At 36.1% G+C, this 23,181-nt stretch overlaps 1 protein-coding gene and 1 long non-coding RNA gene across 3 annotated transcripts in view; one reads left to right on the forward strand and one right to left on the reverse strand.

Moving 5' to 3' along the window:
• The window catches only part of LOC111155266 (membrane associated guanylate kinase, WW and PDZ domain containing 2), a 1,380,110-nt gene that overhangs the window by 579,024 nt on the left and 777,905 nt on the right, over window positions 1-23,181 (reverse strand). Inside the window, 1 exon segment of the mRNA XM_022515392.1 lies at window positions 15,064-15,183. Coding sequence (XP_022371100.1) covers window positions 15,064-15,183 — 120 coding nt within the window.
• Window positions 13,723-21,586, forward strand: LOC111155339. Of its 2 annotated transcripts, none has more exons than XR_002641137.1 (4): window positions 13,723-13,756; window positions 14,600-15,362; window positions 15,873-15,968; window positions 21,429-21,586. It is a non-coding gene; the product is annotated as an uncharacterized LOC111155339 (long non-coding RNA). The 2 variants fall into 2 exon arrangements; XR_002641138.1 differs by having other exon boundaries at window positions 14,600-14,791.

A 23,181-nucleotide genomic window follows, 5' to 3' on the forward strand; every position in this document is an offset into this window, starting at 1 on the left:
TCTAAGCACAAATTCTGTGTCAAAAAATGTTGGAAGCAATCTCAAATTTGTCACTTACTACCTGAGAGCCCTCCTACAAGTTTCTAACCATCTTTGAACTTCAGATTCCTCCTCCATGAAAAGGATTAAAATAATACTTTTATTAAAGAAGCATTGTGAAAATTATTGTGTGTGCAAAGCACAGTACCCAGTGTATTAGTCAGGGTTCTCCAGAAAAACAGAATAGGCTATTGAGGTCTGAGAATTAGGAGCACCAAGGGGTAGGAGAAGATCAATGTCCCAGCTCAGTATGGCTGACAGCATATTCAATCATCCTCAAACTTTTTGTTCTACTTAGGCTTTAAACAGACTGGGTAATACCCACACACTTTTGAGAAGGCCATCTGCTTGACTTTGTTCACCAATTCAAATGCTCGTCTCTTCCAGAAACACCCTCTCAGACATGCACAGAAACAATTTTTAACCAGATATCTGGACAACCCATGGCCCAATCACGTTGACACATAAGATTAACCATCACATCTAGTATTATTTTTGATGTTTTGATGTTGTAGTTATTTCAGTCCAAATATTTATCCATGAATCCCCTTGAGAACAGCACTGCCAAGAGAGCTCTTAGCCCAGGTTCGACAACCCTAGCAACTATTTACCAATGCATTCGGTTTATTATTTTATTAGCCCTGGATATTAGAAAGCATTTCTTTATATCAAGTCACAATCCTTGTCTCTTTATCTATTGCTTGTCTAGTTCCATTCCCTAAGGTCACTCAGAACAAGTCATATTACTTTATCCTGCACAACTCATCAGTCATTTAAATGTAGTGCTCATGTTCTCCTAATGCCTTCTCAGTACAGGTCCAAAACCAAATTCATGGCAGATTCAAGACTGGCATTTGCCCTTGCAATTTCTAGGCTTCATCTGTATACTTGGACAAATATCTCTGCTTTCTCTGGGTCACAGTGCATCCCTATCAATTCTTTGTTTCCTGGAGCACTGCAGTCCTTCACTGGCTATCTTCTGCATTCTAACATATTTTTAGAACTTGTTTTTGGCTGCAAATGAGGACAGATTCTATTTCTTTCTTTTTTTTTTTTTTTTGAAATTTTTAATTTAAATTCAATTTAGTAAACATATACTGTATTATTAGTTTCAGGGTAGAATTTAGTGATTCATGAGTTGCATATAACACCCAGTGCTCAATACATTAAGTGACCTCTTAATGCCCGTTACAAAATTACCCCATCCCCCATACACTTCCTCTCTAGCAACCCTGTTTGTTTCCTATAGTTAAGAATCTATTTTGGTTTGCCCCCCTCTCAGTTTTCATCTTATTTTATTTTCCTTTTCCCTTCTCTATGTTCATCTGTTTTGTTTCTTAAATTCCATGTATAAGTGAAATCATATGGTATCTGTCTCTCTGACTCACTTATATCACTTAGCATAATACTCTCTAGCTCCATCAATGTCACTGCAAATAGCAAGATTTCATTCTTTTTTATGGCTAAGGAATATTGCATTGTATATGTATGTACCACATCTTCTTTATCTATTCATCAATCAATGGACACTTGGGCTATTTCCATAATTGGCTATTTTAGATAACACTGCTATAAATATTGGGATGGGGCACCTGGGTGGGTCAGTAGATTAAGTCATCTGCCTGGGCTTAAGTCATGATCTCAAGTTTCTGGTATTGAGCTCCTTGAGAGTCTGGCTCCCTGCTCAGTGGAGAGTCTGCTTCTCCCTCTCTCTCTACCCCTCCCCCCTGCTCCTGCTCTCACTCTGTCCCTCAAATAAATAATAAAATCTTAAAAACAAATCGTGATGCATGTATTTCTTTGAATCAGTATTTTTGTATTCTTTGGGTAAATACTTAGTAGTGCAATTGCTGGGTCACAGGGTAGCTCTATTTTTGAGGAACCTCCATACTGTCTTCCAGAGTGGCTGCCCAGTCTGCATTCCACCAACAGTTGTAGGAGGGTTCCCCTTTCTCCGCATCCTTGCCAACATCCGTTGTTTCTTCTGTTGTTGATTTTAGCCATTCTGACCAGTGTCAGGTGGTATCTCACTGTGGCTGTGATTTTTATTTCCCTGATGCGGAGTGATGTTGAGCTTCTTTTCATGGGTCTGTTGGCCATTTGTAGGTCTTCTTTGGAGAAGTATCAGTTATCTCTTCTGCCCTTTTCTTGACTGGATTATATTTTTGGGGGGTTTGAGTTTGATAAATTCTTTATAGGTTTTGGATACTAGCCCTTTATCTCATATGTCACTTGTGAATATCTTCTCCCATTCCATAGGTTCCCTTTTAGTTTTATTGATTACTTCCTTTGCTGTGCAAAAGCTTTTTATCCTGATGAAGTCCCAATAGTTCATTTTTACTTTCCCCCTCACAGATTCTGTTTCAATAAATGTGATGGACATGAGGATATGGTTTAGTTGACTTCAAAGAGGTCAGAACTTTCTAGAATACAGCGTGCAGCCTGGGATGCAAACAACTCCACCAAACAATTACCCAGCTCTTAAGATTGCAGTATTATAGCTCTCTGAAAACTGCAGTATTATAGTACTATTTAATTCCTTCAAGCACAGTGCCAACAATTCTTGTACTTGAAAGTGGATTGCTATCACAAAAAAATTTCAAATGACTGTTCTACAAGTTGAAATGACTGTGCCTTGGCAAGGCCTGTCAAAGTCCATTCTCTAACAACTTGGCTGTTCCCTCCCCCTAGCAGCGTCCCTTCCTTACTTAAATTCTAGATTCGCAATATTCTATCTCAATATTTTCATGCTCATATTTAATGCATTTTGTTACCTTTGACAGACCTTGATCAACATTTCGTTATTTTGAGGCATGATTTACTTTCATTCACTCTTGGGAGTGTAGCTTTACTTTCCTATATGTTTCTATTATTTCTCTTGTTTCTATAAAATAGATGCCATGAGGAAGCATTTTTTTCATGAATAGAGGAATTATGCAAAATTTAAATGAAACATGGAAAGCAAAAACACTTTTTAAGTAATTGGAAACCCATGTTGGAAGAATATAAATAATTCCATTAAATAATATTTCTGAGTCTAATTCTGTAACAGGAAGTTACAGGAGTCTACCAAGAAGCAAGTGTGGTCTCAAATTGTATATAATAGAATTAAATCGATGATAATTGTAAGGATACCCAGAATAGAAAATAATAGGCAACAAGAATATAGAGGATGTGATTAACCAAGATGAGAATGAATGTTTACAGGGGATGGTTTCAAAATGAAGTGAAATTTCAAATTAAAGAATAAAATAAGAAATAAAAAGAATTGAAAATAAAGTCATGTCTGTGTTATTAATATCTTTATATACTCAGAAGATTATTTTTATCCCCTTCCCCAATAGCCTCCTAATTACTACTAAGAAGGGTTGCCTAGATAAAAGGATGAGATTTTGAAGAGTAAAGACCAATAAAGAAGAAAATGTTATATATTTTCATCCTCGTGGATAATAATTTATTAAATGATAAGGAGAAAAGGAGGTAAAGTATTAACTGAAATTACTAGTTCCATTCAGGCAAATATCAAGTAAGTAAGACCCATTTGGCAAGAGGGCAATTACCAATATACCATTCGGGTTACTGAGTTACATAGAAAAAGTGGTGAATCAGGGTAAATTACATCAGTTTTTAGGCATATAACATGCCAAACCACACAACTTATTTTGAACAAAACACCCATATTTATGCACATTTCTAGGGCAGTGTTGTTTCTTATGCAGGACAGAGAAATCATTTCAAATAAATTTCTGTTGTATTCAACAAGCCACTGTCTTATGGGAACATTTGTGAATATCATCTCCATTACTCACATTGCTGTTACCTATAGCTTACTAGTTTAAAAAAAAAAAGTATTGAAATGTAAGAGCAAAAACAAAGGAATAAGACTAAATGAAGCATAAAATGTGGCATATCCCAACAGGGGAAGATTTTTAGAATATAAAGTAGGAATTTGGTAGAAACGTAAGATACCAATTTTCAGAAGAAAGCAAAGGATAAACAAAGCAGGAATAAAGAAAGCAAATAATCGATGAGATTTGGGTAGAAACAAAACACTTGAATTATAAGTAAAAAAATCTAAGTAATAGTCCATTGTATATATACACCACATCTTCTTTATCCATTCATTAGTTGAAGGACACTAGGGCTGTTTCCATAATTAGGCTATAGCAGACAATGCTGCTATAAATATCAGAGTACACATATTACTCAGACATAAAAAAGAATGAAATCTTACCATTTACATTGACAGGGATGGAGCCAGGAGTATTATGCTAAGCGAAATAGGTCAATCAGAGAAAGACAAACACCATATAATTTCACTCATATGTAGAATTTAAGAAACAAAACAAATGAACAAAGCAGGGGAAAGAGAGGGAGGCAAACCAAGAAACAGAGTAGAGAACAAACTGATGGTTACCAGAGGGGAGGTGGGTGGGAGGATGGGTTAAATAGGTGATGGGGATTAAGGAGGGCACCTGCCATGAGCAGTGGATATTGTATGGAAGTGTTAAATCACTATATTGTACAGCTGAAACTATTAGTACATTGTATGCTAACTAACTGGAATTTAGATAAAAACTTAAAAAAATAAATATGTAAATAAAGGAAAAATCTGAATTGTGATAGAATGAAAATATGACAGGAGCTAAATAATTGAAAAGAAAACAAACAAGAAGAGTACTAAAAAGAGGTTAGTGCAAAGGCAGGACTATGAATATAAAGGAAAAATGTGTTACTGTGATGGGACAAGAAAATTTTCCAGTGTGAAATACCTTTAGCTTCTGATTAATATGCTTTGCTTCAAAGATGAGTATATGTAACACTCTGAATGTCAGCTTTTCATGAAAACAAACCAAGGTAATGATATAATATTTCCTTCTCAACTGGGGCTTTGAGAAAGTAGCCTGTACCTATCACTCCTCGAGATCCTTGGGGGAAAGGTGGCTGTCTCAAAAAGTAAGAAAAAGTCAACATACTGTTACACTAAGACTTAAAAAAAAATGGATGAACTTGAACATTTGCATTTTATTAATACATTAATTTTAACAGTTTGGTAATGTACCAGTAGTGTTATAGATCTATTTTAAGTCTAGCATATTCATTAGGTGCTTTGCAAATATACAATATATAGGATTTCTGACTAAAAAAAAAAAAAAAAATGACAAACATTACCAAGGCCAAGGAATATGTAGTTTCTAATTTCATTATAATTGGAAACTATCTAGTCATTTTTCTTAAGTATATTCACATACACTTAAAATGGTTTGGGACATAAGAAAATCATGTATTTGCATTTATAGTATGTGTTTATAAATTATTGAGACAATTTGATCAAGAGTTAATTTGAATATAACTTTGAATACATATAATTTGTTTCCAGTCAGAAAATAGCTAAAATATTTCATCTCGTTTCCTTGGCATTTTCAGGGGGACTGTGGTATTCTATTTAGGTGAATATTCTAGCCTTTTCCTTCAGAAGTTCAAACTTTTAAATTTTAATCCCCTTTGAAGGAAATCTTCCTCAAATATTACTTTTCTGCATATGACTTAAACTTTCCTGGATAGCTCAGGGTCATTATTAGGAAAATCAATAATAGCTCTGCTGGGTTGCAATATTCTGCTGTCCTCTGGGAGACTGATGAGTGCTTCCCCTATAACAAATGACCCTAGATGACACTGTTTTTTAATTTCTTCTGTACACTTTTTGTACTTTTCCCTTGTCCTCAATCACTGTCAGGCTGTCAGTGTGTCGGCCTACAGGAGGTTCCAACCCCACTTCTCTCTCCCTTACATAAATCATTGCATGCACCCTCTCCTAATTTGCTGCTACATTTTACTGTAAATGAGACTTATTAAATTGAGGGAGGATAGAGGAGAAGAGAGTGGTTAACATCAGCAAACTTGCAAATACTATTTGAAAATGAGTGTTCCTGAACATCCTTGAAGGTAGAAATGATAGGAAGCACCCTTGTTGCAACAAGTTAGACTTCAAGTGTAATAATGCTTGCTTCCTCTCTAGTGAAACCACATAGCTGCATCAGATTTTTTTTTTTCCTCTGAAGTTTAATGTAGAACTCAGAGAACAGGAGTAGAAATTGGAAGTATCTAATCCTCTTGGAAATAATCCTGAGGGACCTGACCTGGAGAAATCTTTCTGTTCTTGTGGACCAGCCCTGAGGGAACAAATGCCCTTGGGAAACAGCACCCTCCAACACCAGGTCACAGTGTCAGAGGGCGGGTTTTTCTAGCCAAGTGCAAGCCTGTTGAGTAACATTCTTACGTATGGAAGGAAAGTGTGGGGATGGGGAGAAAGAAAACTCATTGGAAAAATTTAAATTAACTCTTTTTCTTTGATTTACCCATCAACATAAGATTCATCTCAGTTTGAGCTTCCTATATATTGGCTTCTTATGTTGTGTTCAGTGCTTGGGTTATCATCAGTATTCCAATTTAAATTATGAATTTTTCATATTTATCACTTAGTCCATTAACTATTTGGTGAAAGAAATGAAACTTTCACACATTATAAGAAAATTTAAAGCCATTCTCATGTAAAATGAAAGAAAGAGAAAGATGAGGCGGGAGTAGAAATCTTATTAGCAGTGTAGAATTAATAATGGAATAAAATTTGATTTCCATTAATTCTCTAAGAATAAAAGAATAATAAAGAAACTCATGCTCCCTTATAGTTTATTGAAAACCAGCCAGAAGATGTTAGTGAAATGTTATATATTCCAAGCACCATAGGTCCACATTAATTAAAATGCCTTTACATTTCTTTAGTGAGAGAACACACATATTAAGTCCTTTGTTTTCAAATAACTTTCTGAATTTGCATATTTTCTAATACAACCTAGCATCTTTTTCTCTCTCCAAAGGTTTGGCTTCATTACTTCTATTCTCCAACTCTTCACTGATTTTCTGTACTGAAGGTAGTGAAATCAAGAAAGTCTTTGTAATACTTATGGAAAAAAAAATAAAAAGAAATGAACAAGACAGGGATTGTACAAAAGGGCATAAGTCCAAGAAGTATTTAGGTAAGTACAATCAACAGAACTTGAGTGGAGAAGGGGTTTATTAGAAGATATAGTTTTGTTGGCCAAGTCTATAGGTTTTGATTTTGAGTGATTTGACAAATCATGAATTACTGTAGTGAAAAAGCCAAACTATGAGGAATGACCATAGCAAGGTAAGAACTGTATTTTGGAGACAGTGTTATAGTTTGTAGGGTACTGACAGACAAACAGGTATGGGAACTCAGAATAGGGATTCACAAGGTTAATCATGAGAATTAAGACAAGAATGAAATTAGTACAATTATCATACAAGCTTAATCTAGTGCAAGATTCTGAGGTCAAATTGGTGCTGCAATTCCACACTATTGACCTAGAACATTTTGAATTTAGGAAGTGGATGTGTCCTAGGGTCTCAGGCCCTGCTCTATTTCTATGTGAGAAAAAGGGTTTTCCATTGCTGAGTTTGAGGAAAAAATCTAGGCATCCATTCATTTATTCAACTCATATTCACTGAGTGCTTCCTAGGTGCCAGAGGCCACCCTAAACTTAAGAATTAGCAGTGATCCAAATAAATTTTCTGACCTTTTAAAGTTTACATTCAAGTGGTTTGGATACTGACAATAACCAAATAGACAAATAAGATACAAACTATAATCTCAGTTATACAGTAACTACAATGAAAAACAAATCAGAGGAAGGGGTCAGAGAATGTTGGCAGGTGCAATTTTAGATTCCGTTGTTAGGTAAGAGTTTCCTGAAGACTTCTAAATGAAAATCTTAAAGTGAGAAAATGAAATATGTAGTTATTTGTAAAACAAGTAGCCCTGGAGAATAAAAAAATGACAAATTCAAGATCTCAGATGGGTAGAAATATGTTTGTTCTGTTCAAGGAACAGAAGGGAGGCCAGAATAGCTAATATAAATAGGCTGAAGACAGTATAAGTCAAACTCTCCATTTTATTATAATTAATAATTAATATCGATCTGTGTTTTTAACTGGTCTTTTAAAATTCACATTTGTAGGTCTTTAGAACTTGCTTTCATGAAAACAGTCTCATGCAGTATGTTAACCACTTATCCTAATTTTATCTGGTTGTTACAAATACAATCTATAACAGATCTAAGAGAGCTAATGATTGCATAAGGAAGGACAGACTGTATCACCATATTAAATTTTAATCTAGTGTATGAATGATTTCCCGCAATTGTCAGAGCTTCTTTTATAATTTTTATTTTTTATTTTTTAATGGCCAGAGTTTCTAAGCCTTCAACAAGGAAGAGCTTTCATGTGGTGTGACTCCTCTATAACATGATTCCTTTTTTTTTAAACACAGGGCAGCAGTGTTCTTTCTCCTGAGAGAAAGAACACCCATGGTCAATCAGATTCTAGACTCTTCTATTCTTCAGAGCAGGACCATGAAAGATATAAGAAAGAATGTCTCAAGAAGTTTTACTTTTCAGATTTGAAATTCAAATACAAAACTGACTTTTGTAAAGAAAGATGTTAGTTTATAGTTTTCGAGTCATTAGTCTGTGAAATAAAATGAAGTCTCTGAAAAAAACTTTGGAAGGGGACATTCAGATAGCACTGAAAATAACTGAGGCAAGTAAAACATCTCTTTCGAAATGTCTGTATGTCTAATCTAACACTAATGGCAAGAGTCGTTGGCCGTCACTGTGTTGATGTTATTTCAGAAACTATGCTCTCATGTAGAAGACCACAGTAATCAAGGTGACCAAAACTCGTGTGTGTCTCCTATGAAATGAGTCAATTTAAAGTAAGACAACTCAGAGCATCTGAAAATATCCATCCCATCAGGAAAGGCAAATAGGTCTGCTTGTTGAAGCAGTGGAAATACCAGCAAAAATTTTAAAGTCATGCATTTTTTTTCTTCCCATGAGATGAGGGGCATTACATTTTTTTCAGGTGAAGTCTTAATTTGTTTCAAAAAAAAAAAAAAAAAAACTACACAGAATATATACAGGAGTTAGAAAATCATTGTGATTAAAGACATGACCTTGAAGGAAATTAATTAAATCTTGACTATCACGGTTTTGGAAACCTAGGCTTTACCTATTATTACCATCATGGGTTGTGAGAGAGCTGAAGTGAGTCCTATGCCCATGAATATTGCCTTTATTTTAATGACATGCTCCAAAAACTCAGTTCCTATTCCTTTTAACTACAACTGAACAAAAATTTATATAGCTATAGTAAACTGGTTAATGTTGTACTTTCAGTAATAACAAGCAAGTCATTTCATGTTCCCTGACTTTAGTCTTTAAGTTATAATTTATATGATAGTAATAGTATTAAATTAGTTAATTAATTGCTTGATTTGTTTCTTCTAGTTTCTTTTGGGAGGAAAAATACTTAGAAATAGGCATTTGCATTACATATTTTGGAAAAAGCTGAATTTACAAAAGGTCCCAAACCAAAAGGATATTTTGTCAATTTTAAAGCACAATGTGCCTTACACAAGAGCAAAGCAGCATGCAAAAAATCATATTCCCTCTGTCAACAGCTCTAAATACAGATGGAATCACTTACAGAAAAAAGGAAAGAAAAAAAAAACCTGGCATTATAAGATCCCAAAGGGGTGTAAAACTTCACTAATGTGTTTTCCTCTACTGGTCAAATAAAGATTTAATGAGCTTTATGTGTAAATGTTTAGTGTTCCTAAAATGAACACCCAAATGTATGGCTTAGAATCTTCCACTGTAGGAATACTGCCAAAAGAGAGAAAAAGGAGCAAGAATCAAAATAAAAACATGTTATAATCTGTATATATAATAACAACTGGATGCCTTTAACTGCAAGCTCTAAGAATCTACTGTTGTTACAGAGGTTATTATTTACATGGTAAAAATTTTCTCTTGTAATAGAGTGTAAGGGAAGAAGAAAAACATTTTATCTCATTTTGGTCTCCTGGAATGACAACAATCTTAGCATTAATTTAAACACTGATCTGCCCTTCAGGAAATATTATTTACATTTCAGTGGGTAGAAACTTGGATTGTTAGAAGAACAGTATTTCTCAATACTATTTATAGTACCAGTAATGATTTTTCTTTGGTTTCAGTATCCCTTTATCACCCAATGTTAATCTTGATTGAAAACAGAAATTCTCATTTCAATAATAAATGTATCAAGGCTATGATTTTTTTAAAAAGTTGATACTGATTTTAGTAAAATGAAATGGATTTATGTAAAATTTGTTGTTTCTCTTCTCTCATCATGAACTGCTTAAGCTATTTTCACAGAAAATTATTTGTACTTAGTAATTTTTTTTAAAGACTTTTTATTTGCCCATTTGAGAGAGAGAGAGTGAGTACGTGCCTGCAAAAGCATACGTGGGTTGGTGGGGGGAGAGAAAGGGACAGAAGGAAAGGAAGAAACAAACTCTCCCCTGAGCAGGGAACCTAATGCAGGGCTTGATCCCAGGTCCTCAGGATCATGGCTGGAGCCAAAGGCAGCTGCTTAACCGACTGAACCACCCAGGCACCAGGTACTTAATTTTTTTAACAGGATTTTATGTGCTATACCAGGAAGGACCATACTTTTATGTACAGAAGTGAACATACTGTATTTCATAATCCCTGTTATAAAACTGTTTAAAAAAGGTAAAGGTGTGCTGTTTGCAGTAGGCTCAAGTCCATATATGTTAGATCTATGTCTAGGAAAAACCACAGAATTGAAGTGACAGTGAGTTGTCATATTTGTACTATATTCTGTTAGATGCCCAAATAATTTGCTGGTCTTGACTTAGTCTTCTTAAAAACTGGGGCAATATTACAATTGAGGTTATGTTTATCTAAAGGAAACACTGAAGTTTAGGATCAGTGGCTTCTTTAACAGGTAGAAAAATAGTCTTATTTCCACTTAAAGCACAATAGCAAAATACGGTAGTTGATGATACAACAGAAGTACTGCTCTGGAACATGACTGTGGATAATCTCAGTAGATGAGTTAATGAAATGAGATTCCAGGCACAGCTCAGGAGACATGGGGTTAGTTAATAATGACATTCAGAACAAAGTTTGAGGCAGACAACTGGTGCGGATGGTCAGTGACACCATGAATGCAACATTGCAGACAACTGGAAGAAGGAGGTCAGGCAGGATTCATGGATTCAGGAGTCATGGGTAATTCAGCACTGCGGACAGTTCCCAAAGACAGGGCTTCCTTCCAGGCACTTAGAGTACTTCTTTAGATTGCCATATCAACTTACTTATTTCTACCTCTTGGTGTCTCACTTATACGTACATGTGATCTTAATCCTAAAGGAATTATTTGCATTTAACAGAGCTCTGTGGTCTGTGTTCCACATGAAGCCTACTCCTTCAGTCCTGACCTAAAGGTTCATATTGTCTGTTACTTGATTTTACGTCAGGCTCACCACTGGGCTTTGTTCTATTAACTTAATTTTAAACTTGAGTCGATATGAAAAGGTAAGGATGGGATCGTTCAAGTCATGACAAAAGAGGCTGTTTACCAAGACCTGATGATCCCTCAGAACCAAGACCTTTGGGCCATTTGCATGCAAAGGCATTCGGCAGCTATACATAGCAGACTGAAATGAGACTTAGGAGTTGGTGCTGCAGAGAAAAGACTTAAAGAGTCTGCTAAAACATTGCCTGGGATCATGTGGCATGACTGTAGATAGTAACTCAAGCATGCTAAGGCCTTCTTTGCAGCCTCAGGTAAGTAAAAGAATTGTTCTTTTGGAGCAAGTAATTGGAGCCAATTTCTAAGAGGCGGATCTGCAATTCAGGACAGTCCATCTTGTTTCCAGTCAGTGGACAAACTCCATTATACCTACATCTATTCACCAAGATTAAAATTATTTACTGACAATGAGACAAAAATACATACATATGAGAAAAACTTAAAAGAATATATTCTTCCTCATAACTACTTTTCAGGTAGGTATTTCTTGTTTGAAACTGGGTAGTGGGGATGAATACTGTAAGACTGGTTTTTCTCAATGATGGGCATCTTAATTAAACATTTTATAGAGGACTTCCTTGATCTTTGTTAATAATAATAATAATAATAGAATGGGTTCCCAGTTCCTAGCAAGAAATGTACAAGTTGCTAAGTATTTATGAGAAAGAAGCAGCAGGGGGTATCTCCCTACCTCCAACTGCATTAGTAGTCTTGATGTTCTGGTTTGTGGGCTTGACTCAGTCTTAAAGACCCAACATAGTTAATAGGTCTATATAACCTTAACACCAAGAGTAACCCAATTTTCTGTTTTCTTTAGTGGACTTGCAGATATCAAAGATGTATTTTTTCGTCTGGCTGAGGGCTTTAGAGTACTGGTAAGGTATGAGAATGTTCTAGCAAGGAGGAGGGAAGGGAACAATGGTCCAAACATTGCAGAAGGAGGAAAATATAACAGAAAAACTGGGACTTTACTGAAGAAACCACATGAGATACGGATATCATGAAAGCCTGACAAATATAAAAGCTCTCAGGTCTTTCTTTGTCTAGGTGAGTAGCACATGATTGTTATTCTATATATTCTGAAAGTGTCAACTGCAGAAGAGGCATTTCTCAGGTTTCCTTGATGAATAACACACTAAGTGGTAACCCTGAGCCTAGAGCTTATGATCAATCCTGAAGGAATAATAGTGATTTTTATTACAATGTCAATTCTACTGGTTCTCAGCTTTAACTATAGAAAAATCCAAAGATCCTGAGATTTGAGAATGCTCCCTAGTTTTTCTTCCTAGATAGTTATGTGACCTGAAAAAGGAGTATCTTATTCATCCAACTATACCTTGTGTATTTGCAAACAATGGTATTGATTCCCTGGAGTCATATATACAAATCAGCCTTATTAGTCAATGATCAGTTCTATGTACATGGAGGCAATTAACAAGCTGGCACCAAACTATAGAAAACTAAACTCTCAACACTGGAAAGATGCCTAAAGTAGATTCAGGACAACCCTCCCTGGTTCACAAAACGTGTCTACATTTGAATGGTTTCAGGATAGTTCCCTCAAAATTTAAATGGAACCTAAAATTTAAGTAAGACTTTATTTTTAAATACTGCTATTAAATTTCATGACATCTGGTTTATCATGAAATTAGTGAAAATTTAACATGAACATTTGGTTTAATTTTTTCACCTTCTAGACAATTAACACAGTCTTTATTTTTAAAAACAAAAAAAAAAGGTCATAATGTTAATCATACTACTCTTGGAATGCTCCTGTATGTTAAGCCACTGGTTCTTTGTTACACAAATATAATATTTAAGTAAGGTAATTAAATACAATGCATTAATATTGCAGACATGCAAACTAGTGAATGCCACTAAATAATGTCACAAAGCCTACAGGAAAATACACTACAAAATTCATTGTTTATAAACTCTGACTTCTTTAAGTCTTTTGTATGATTTATACAGGTAGTTATTTTTTACATAGTGTAAGGCAGCTTATATGACCAACACAGCCTTTGTATTTAAAATATTTTCTCTTTCCTTTTTTTTTTTTAGATTTATTTGTTTATTTTATAGAGGGAGAGAGCATGAGCAGGTGGAGCAAAGGGGGAGAAAGAAGGAGAGAAGAGAGAAAAATCTCAAGCAGACTGCCCACTGAGCCCTACATGGGGCTCAATCCCACGACCCTGAGATCATGACCTGAGCTAAGACCAAGAGTTGGACATTAACAAACTGAGCCACTCAGGTGCTCTATATTCCAAATATTTTCAGTCAACTTCCACTATTATTCATTTTTGACAATGTGAACAAGAAACAATACTCATGTGTAAACCACTTTCTTTTCCTGGGTATTTTTGCCAAATTTCCTGTAAATGTGACAATAAGCAAGTAAATGTGTTAGCCATAAAACAGGCATGTGTCTCAGCCTAAATTACCGTAGGAGTGCGCTAAGTAAAAGAAGAGATTTTAATACTTCTAACAAAGTTAAAATATTAAGTTCTCAAATAACTATAGTCCACTGGGCACCCACAAGTAAATGAAGGCGTAAGTGCTAATGAACTCAACTTATTTGCTGACGGTAGACCTCAGGTATTTTACGCACTAAGCAGCAATGTATATATTATTAGTTTTGTTTGTAATATCACTATTAATTATAGTACAGTAAAACTAGATTCATCTCTCAAGTTAATAACATATAAATATAGTTCACACATAGAATAACTGTGAAATCAGAATAAAAATAGTGTTCTCCACATTTTTAAGTCATATCATTTTAAAGTTAATGCATACACAGATAATTTCATTAGACATAAACTATATGCATGTGGATGTCACTTAAATGTATAAATGTGATCACATTAACTTGTTATTCATATTTTTCAACGCTACCATTCCCCTTTAACAGCTAATTCTATTGAGGTTCAGACATACTAACTGGGTTATTTAGTATTTATAGTGGCTAAGTAATAAAGCCAGATTTGGAACAGAGAACAGATTCTGGTTCATGTTACAGTGCTCTTTCCGCTGACACATACTCCCCACATTTGAGCTTTTAGTGTCATTTATCTATCGTTCATGTTTGCCTCAGGTGCACAAGGAACCTTGCTATTATACCAGTGCTTTGGAGAGTACGCACAGATCATATTTTCCTAATTCATCATTTTGCACGGGAGGCAACTGAAAGCCAGTAAAGTGAAGAAACTGAAGAAAATCACACAGAGATAATGACAGGACTGGAACTCAAGCCCTGTGCTCTTTGAAATGCTCCCCAGAGATGAAGGTAATTTATTTGGAAGATCACAGCTTAGCCTCAGAATGCCATCCCAAGCCAACTTCAGTGGATATATACATATATGTCAGTATCTGAAGAGTAGAGTTAATCCAGAGGTAGCCTAACTTTTTTTTTGGAAATACTTCCCTGAAATGACATCATTAACGTTCTCACACCAAAAACAGTAGCATATTGGAAATCTGGTGTCCTGATGCATCTCAGTCAAAGGAGAAAAATGTGATGCAGCAATGGAATACCGTGAGCAGTAGAGCTGTGCTTACCTTCATAAGTCCCACTTTCTAGGAGAGCACCGCTTTTCTCCAATTCCATAAAATCTTCAACGGTGATGAAAATGTAGTCCACTCCGGGGACCTCACCCTCCTTATGTGGCCTTGTGGTGCCTGAATAAGGAAAATTGAAAAACAAAAGAAAGACTCTAAGTGATTTGTTCTGAACTTTAGAAATACCACTGTACTTCTGAATATTCAATAACACTTGTTTATACATCCTGCGAGCTGGCAGTTTGCATTTGTCCTTCTGTTTGTTTGGAAACAGAAAATAGCAAGGAGTAAAGATGAAAGTAAGTATACAAAGCATTTTTCTTCATCAAGCTTATAAAGAGTTCATTGCCATGGAATGTGGTTGCATAGATTTTTTTTCCAGGGAAAAATGCAGACCATTGTGCCTTTTTTGAAGGGCGTTTTGAATACTGGGCCAGGAGTCTGCTAGCTCAGGAATTTACATATCTCACTTCTATGAATGAACCTTTATTGTTCTGCAGATTGCCTTGCTATGACATAAAACACAATGGAAAATAGAAATGTTAGCAGCATGTCGATTTATCTTTATATTTTCATGGTCTGTTCCTTTGTGAGGGGACTTTCGGTTTTCATTTGTTAATTTGCACCCAAAAATAACGTATATTTGATATAAAGGAACACAAAATCTTTATCATTACTTAAAAATCAATTAAATAGTTGAAATTGGTGATCATTAGAATTGAGGTACAATTATAACGCTAATAATATTTTCCTTTCTTCCCTCCTGCTTGCCTGCCTGCCTTCTCTCCTTCCTGCCTTCCTGCCTTCAGTTCTGATTGGACTGGGAGGTGACATGCTCCAAGGAGCCGCTTCATGGGTCCACCACTCCTGTTCCCTATAGAATGAATGAAGTCTCTGCAGCCAAGGTGACAGAAACATCCACCCAGGGCTCAGTGCAGCTGGACGGGAGAACTCAAGCTTCCAGACCTGCTGTCCAGTTCATGAGGCAGGAATGGAAACAGAGACAAAGCAAAGGCTGTCAGTTTGTTTTCTGGCCCACTTCCTTCCCTGAACATGCCTTAAGTTCTTTTGTTTTCCTATGCCACACAATTAAAACATTTGGTATGATCAGGTTGGAATTTCCATAATGCACATATGCAAATAGTTTACAGAAATATAAAGAGGTCAAATATATAAGCGAGTATGAGTACACTGGCAGGCTTCTTCATATTTAAAATTTCCTCCATATTCTCTGTATCCTAAAAAAAAAAATTCTAAACCCTTAAAGTTTAATTTTTAGTCTATGAAATCTTTATCAACTAGGCAATGAAATAGCCAGTTGACTCTCCTTTTGGTCTATTAGGATCAAATCTGAACTCCAAATGAAAGGCATAAACTCACATCAGAATATACAATGTGCTAGGGAAATCGATTTTTTGATAAAAATGAATAATTTCCATTGAAAACATATTTTGAAAAGATTTGAAGGCATTATTTCCTAAAATTAAATTTTATAACCCTTCTATAGAGGTTGCAAAATAATTTTTTTCCATAATCACATTTAATGACTTTCCCCTAAATTTGTTATTTCATTTTGTTTAACTGAGCTACATTTTGCAATATTTCCTACTGCTTTTATGCTATAAAATATAAACCTCCCATACCTAGTATGCATACTGTTGTCAAATTAATGTTTCTATGAGAATCTTAACTTTCAATATCCTGACTTTTATATGCTTAGCCCTTGTGAATTAAAAGCACATTAACATAGTTTTGGCAATCAATTTGCTTTTGTTTATTTAGAACACACTCTAATCATTAAGAAAAATCACATAACAAAGATTCCATTTTCCTTCCTAATTTATCTGCATATTTCAGAAGGGACACGCTTTGATTAATTAACCGCTTGCAGTACAGTAATGCATTCCTAGCACAATGTGAGCACAGGACCACGTGTTTGAAGGCAATTTCCAGGTCTGCTTCTTGACTGGAGTTGCTTACCCGTGTTAAACTCTATGTATTTGTGGCTGTGATTTTTAGGGAGAACCATCAGTACTCTGGTTCACTGGGCTGGCTTTCCATCGCTACATTGCACCTGAGGACAGTGGGGCTGAGCTCTTACATTGGGGATATGGACTCCCAAAGGCTAACTCACTGTCACGTGTTGCTACAGACCTGCTTGATGCTGACTGCCCATTTGGACTGGGGGCTCACCTACCTCACTATGGTTCCAAGAAGTTCCACACCATAATCCCCAAAGCTGCAATTCCCATCTTCGATACCCATCTCATATCCTCTTTTCTCATTCTCTTTTTATTTATAATATAACCCTCAGTCTCTTGATCTCTTCTAATTTCCCTGGGAATACCAAATACGACTTTATTTGCCTCTCTAAATTCTTTTTTTTTTTTTTTAAGATTTTATTTATTTATTTGACAGAGAGAGACAGAGCAAGAGAGGGAACACAGACAGGGAGAGTGGGAGAGGGAGAAGCAGGCTTCCCCCTAAGCAGGCAGCCTCCCGATCCCAGGGCAGGGCCCGATCCCAGGACCCTAGGCTCACGACCTGAGCCAAAGGCAGATGTCTAAAGAATTAGCCACCCAGGCACCCCAGCCTCTCTAAATTTTAAGGGGCCAGAAACAACCTAGAATCTTATCTTTCCTTTGGTTCACCTTCACCATTTCCCAACTCTTAATAAGCCCCCAAGTTCAATATCAGCTATTTCACTCATAGACGGTAGTTGCTACAGAAAACCATGAGCATCACTAACAAAGCACCCTACAAATTCAGGTTATCTAATGTCAGTTTAATATTACTGATGCTTGGTAATCTTTTTATACATCTTCCCTCTCTGTCACAATCCCACCATTTTCTAATACTCAATTGCTTTGACTTTCAGCAGAAGACATTAGCTCATTCTCTTTTTGGCACAGTAAGAGATAATTTGGAGTCAAATTCCCTGAAGTTTATTAATTTGTACTTTCCTTTTCTGCATTATCTTCACCCTCAATTGGAATCCTCAATCCATCTTGCTAAGAAGAATCTCTTCTCTTCTGCCTTCTTGCAGTTTAGTTGTTTTTCCTTTACCTCAGAGTTACATATACAGATATTTTTAAGATTCTACCATTCTACAGCATTCAGTGTTTAAATAAAAGCATACTGTCATCACCGCTCCTCACACTCTTCTATTTACCCAAAGGTAAAGACTTTCAGCTCTTTTAGCGGATTCTTTCACTTTACTTCCATACATTTAAATACTTTATTTATGATGTCTCTTGTTTTTTCTTTTTCCTTATATACTTCAGCTATTATTTCCTGACTTCGTGGTAGAGCAAATGAGGATTTAGCTCTTTTTTGCTCACACTTCAACACATCACTTTCACCTTCTTACCTCCTCCCATTCTCCCAATAGAACAAACTTGTGTTTAGATTACTATTTAATGTTTACAATAATAATACGATGTAAATCTATTTCCAGCTGAAACTTGTAATGTACTAATTTTCCTTTCTTGCATAACTTTTGTTTACTTTAGACCTAATGTTTCCATTTCCAATTTTCCATATATTGATAGATAATTTAACTAATTAACTCCCTCCTTGTTGGATAAATTGACTCTCAACATATACAAGCATATGTGATATTTCACCAGGTTTATCCTTTGAAGAAATCACTCCTGGAGCCTCTAATCTGCTCCAGTCTGGACTATGTTGCCCTACAACACAACTGCCATCCTGGGGTCATCCTTCTCCACCATCCCGGGGATTCACTCTGCCTCTTCTATGTTGTATGGCTCTCTCTCAGGTCCCATGTCTCTTTTTTTGGTCTATTCCCCCCCCTTTTTTTTGGCAGAGCACATCTGTCAGAAGCTTTCTATCAAAGGTTACATAGGAACTACATTTTTGAGACTTTGCATGTCTGAAAAAGTTTATTCCATCCTCATGGGTGGCAAATCTGACTCAGCATTTCAGGGAAATACCATAATGAAAACATATTTTCTCTACCGTGTTCCTCTGTTAATGTCACCACCATCTTTCTAGACATATGCGCTTTGAACCTTTCCCTCAGAAAGGTTTAGCTGGAAACAGATTTACATGGTATTATACCATCCCTTGCTTATAAAAGAGGGAAGTGGGGGCACCTGGGTGGCTCAGTGGGTTAAGCCTCTGCCTTTGGCTCAGTTCATGATCTCAGCATCCTGGGATCGAGCCCCGCATTGGGCCCTCTGCTCAGCAGGGAGCCTGTTTCCCACCTCTCTTTGCCTGCTTCTCTGCCTACTTGTGATCTCTCTCTGTCAAATAAATAAATAAAATCTTTTAAAAAAATAAATAAATAAATAAAAGAAGGAAGTGGAACCATGGTGTAGCAGAAAGGTTTTCAAAGATGGCATTCAGAACATCTGCATTCTATTTTTGTTTTAATAATTTAGAGATGTTGTTCTGGATTAAAGCATAATTTCAGCTTATTTTTATGTACATTCTCCACCCAGGGTGGGACTCTAATTCATGACCCTGAGATCAAGAGTCACATGCTCTTCCAACTGAACCAGCCAAGCACCACCACCTACAGATGGGCAATAGACACATGAAAAGATGCTCAACATCACTCATCACCAGGGAAATATGAATCAAAACTGCAATGAGATACCACCTCATACCTGCCAAAAGGGTTAAAATTAACAACACAGGACACAACAGATGTTGACAAGGATGCAGAGAAAGGGGAACCCTCTAACACTGTTGGTGGGAATGCAAACTGGTGCAGCCACTCTGGAAAACAGTATGGAGGTCCCTCAAGAAGTTAATAATAGAGCTACCGTATCACACAGCAATTGTACTAATAGGTATTTACCCAAAGAATACAAAAGTAGTAATTCAAAGGGATACATGCATCCCAATATTGAAAGCAGCATTATCTACAATAGTCAATTAAGGAAATAGTCCAAGTGTCCACCAGTGATGAATGGATAAAGAAGATGTAGTACACACATATACAGTGGAATATTCCTTAGCCATAAAAAAAAGAATGAAATCTTGCCATTTGCAATGACAGGGATGGAGCTAGAGAGTATTATGCCAAACAAAATAAGTCAGTCAGAGAAAAACAAATATCATATGAGTTCACTCATATGTGGATTTTAAGAAACAAATGAGCAAAAGGAAAAAGAAGAGAGGGCAAACCAAGAAACAGACTTTTTTTTTTTTTTTTTTTTTAGATTTTATTTGTTTATTTATTTATTTGACAGAGAGAGAGAGAGCAAGAGAGGGAACACAAGGAGGGGAAGTGGGAGAGGGAGAAGCAGGCTTCAGGCCGAGCAGGGAGCCCAACGCAGGGCTCAATCCCAGGACTCTGGGATCATGATCTGAGCTGAAGGCAGATGCTTAATGACTGAGCCACACAGCCGCCCCAAGAAACAGACTCTTAACTCTGGAGAACCTCTGCAAACTAATGGTTACCTGAGGGGAGGTGGGTGAGAGAATGGGTGAAATAAGCAATGGGGATTAAAGAATGTGCTTATTGTGATGAGCACTGTGCGATGTATGAAATATTGAATCACTATATTGTACACCTGAAACTAACATTACACTGTATGCAAACTAATTGGAATTACTTTTTTTTTAATTAAAAAAAATAAAACATCATTCAGTCGATCATCAGTTGTTATATCCAATGAGGTAAATAATACATATGAAAGAGTATTAGAAAAAGTAAGAACACAAATACTATGGACACATGACTGCATTCCTCTTTAGTAATACTAATAGTACTACTAAGAATAATACAATCTAACAGACATCATTGATGTTATCTTACTTGTGGAATCTACTGTAATTAAAGTTTTAAATAAATAATTTCATTCACGCTAACACGTCTTAAAAATAAAAAAGTTCTTACACCTAAAGTTCAGGTTGCCATGGTTATTGTTTGGGTAATAAAGAAACATAAGTTGAGGGGTGCCTGAATGGCTCAGTCAGTTAAGCATCTGCAGTTGACTTAGGTCATGATTCTGGGGTCCTGGGACCGAGCTCCAAGTCAGATTCCCTGTTCAGCAAGGAGTCTGCTTCTCTCCTGCCTCTCCCCGAGCTTGTGCACTCTCACTCTCTCTCTCTCTCAGGTGAATAAATAAAATCTTAAAAAAAAAAAAAAAAAAAGAAAAAGAAACCTAAGTTGAGATATAAATCCACTTCCTTTGATTACGTGCTAAAATGTGAGACAATGTTTCAGTCACTACCTACAGGGGTATTTTGTCTTTTGTTAGGCAGACATTTAGAACCAGTAGAATCTATGCAGTAGGCTGCAAGAAGTTTCCTACCATTTGCTGAATCATCTGAAAAGTGTGAAAGCGCTCATAAAACTTGATTAGTGAGTCATTTATTTTTACCCACAGGCATAGGACCTTCAACAACAAGAGTCAGAGAGCATGATGTCAGATCTACACGTCCAGGAAGAAAGGATATTAGTTGTTAAATCAATCGGCCCCCAGAAGGAGAAAGCAATTGGCTAAAGGAAAAGAAAGCAATTGGTGATCTATGAACACCTCTTTGGAAAGAAGTAAGATTCCAATAATAAAGCAAATAACGTGAAATGTGATGAAGTATTGTATGATGGGAATCTGAACCTAAGGTAATTAATATCTAGACTGGAGGAATAGTTAAGCCGAATTTCCTGAAGCAGTTAGTTACCTCATTTTTGTGCTGAAATAATTATACTTTCCCAATTCAAAGGATTATGAATCGAGAGGTGACAGTGAAGCAACACTCACCAGTAACAAGTAGTTATCCCCCAGCATTAGGAATAGGGCCGAAGCAAGGCAGGATAAAGAGGAAGTACAGGTGATTCATCATAGAGCTAATGAAGCTCATCTTTTAATTCTCTTCTATATTTGGTTGGGACTTTCCTTAGTAGTGTTTAGATAAGTCCAAAGTCAATTTTATTACCCAGAGCATGGTTTATAGATTTCATTCTCTGTCTCCTGGACCACTCCTCCAAAAGCAAAATAAACAGGAAGGGAATGAAGGAAATGCTACCAAATCGAGTCTTTGCTTTATCTCCTCCTACTGCCTCATTTCTTAAAAAACTTACTTAGTAATTACTAAATTAAGTACTGTATGAATAACACCCCCTTCGTGAGTTAATAAAAGCATATTGCATTTCGGCTCAAAAGACATGTCTGAAGAGAATGAAAGCTCCCAAATGGTTAGCTTACTATTGCTACACAGTGAAGCACGTCAAGGCCACTGGTCATTTTGTCACCATGGCAAGTGGGAGAGCCAAATGAATTTTTTTTAATTCATATTCTACTTTTTAAATGAAGGAACATTGCTCCTTTTGTCTTAGGAAGGAAAGAGCAAGATGTTTGTGGTACATATAATTCTGAAGCACATTTTGCCTCAGCCTTCTGACATATTCTAATTCTAGTAAAGTGCTTTAAAAAGCAGATATTGGATTACAGAAAAGTTTTACTACCTAGGTGGTGGTCAGTGCAGTCATTTATTGTAATCTATTTTGGCATGCTAAAAGTTCTACAGTGTCCATTGCACTGTAGGCACCCAGTACACACTTGCTAAAGAAATGGACTCGGAATCAATCATTAACAGTCAATGTGTTCTATGGGTCACTGTGTGAGAATCTGAGAAAATGAATTATTTTCTTAAGCATGTTTCTGAATACATTCTCTCTTTATTCCTGGCGTTTCTCAACTGCAAGCTGAAGAAAATATATCTTGACAGCTACAGTGACTTCCTCTGGATTCGACCTTTAATTAACTTACTCTTAGGTTTCTGAAGACACTTCTTTAGTTTGTCAGTTACTCCTTAGCAAGTGTGAACACTATCACCAGATTTGTATGTGTGTTTCCAATAATAAAAAACATTCAGGAGATTCCTTGGCCAATGCCTCTAACCAATTTTTATATAACCTGCTTAAGTCTTGGGTTTTATTACATTCATTTTCAATCATATAAAGTCCCGAAGTATGATTTTATATAAACACAGAGCTAAAGTTAGCAAGGCAAATTACATGGTTTGGGTCACTAAATCCTCTGTGATAGATTATAAAGCAATGTGGAGTTTATAGATTTCTTATTGGCTGATGGGAGGGTTGAGTTAAGGTCAAAAAGCAAACCTGCAATTTGGTTCAAT

Source organism: Enhydra lutris, unplaced genomic scaffold (assembly GCF_002288905.1).
Source record: "Enhydra lutris kenyoni isolate GAN:26980312 unplaced genomic scaffold, ASM228890v2 scaffoldscaffold40, whole genome shotgun sequence".
NCBI lineage: Eukaryota > Metazoa > Chordata > Mammalia > Carnivora > Mustelidae > Enhydra > Enhydra lutris.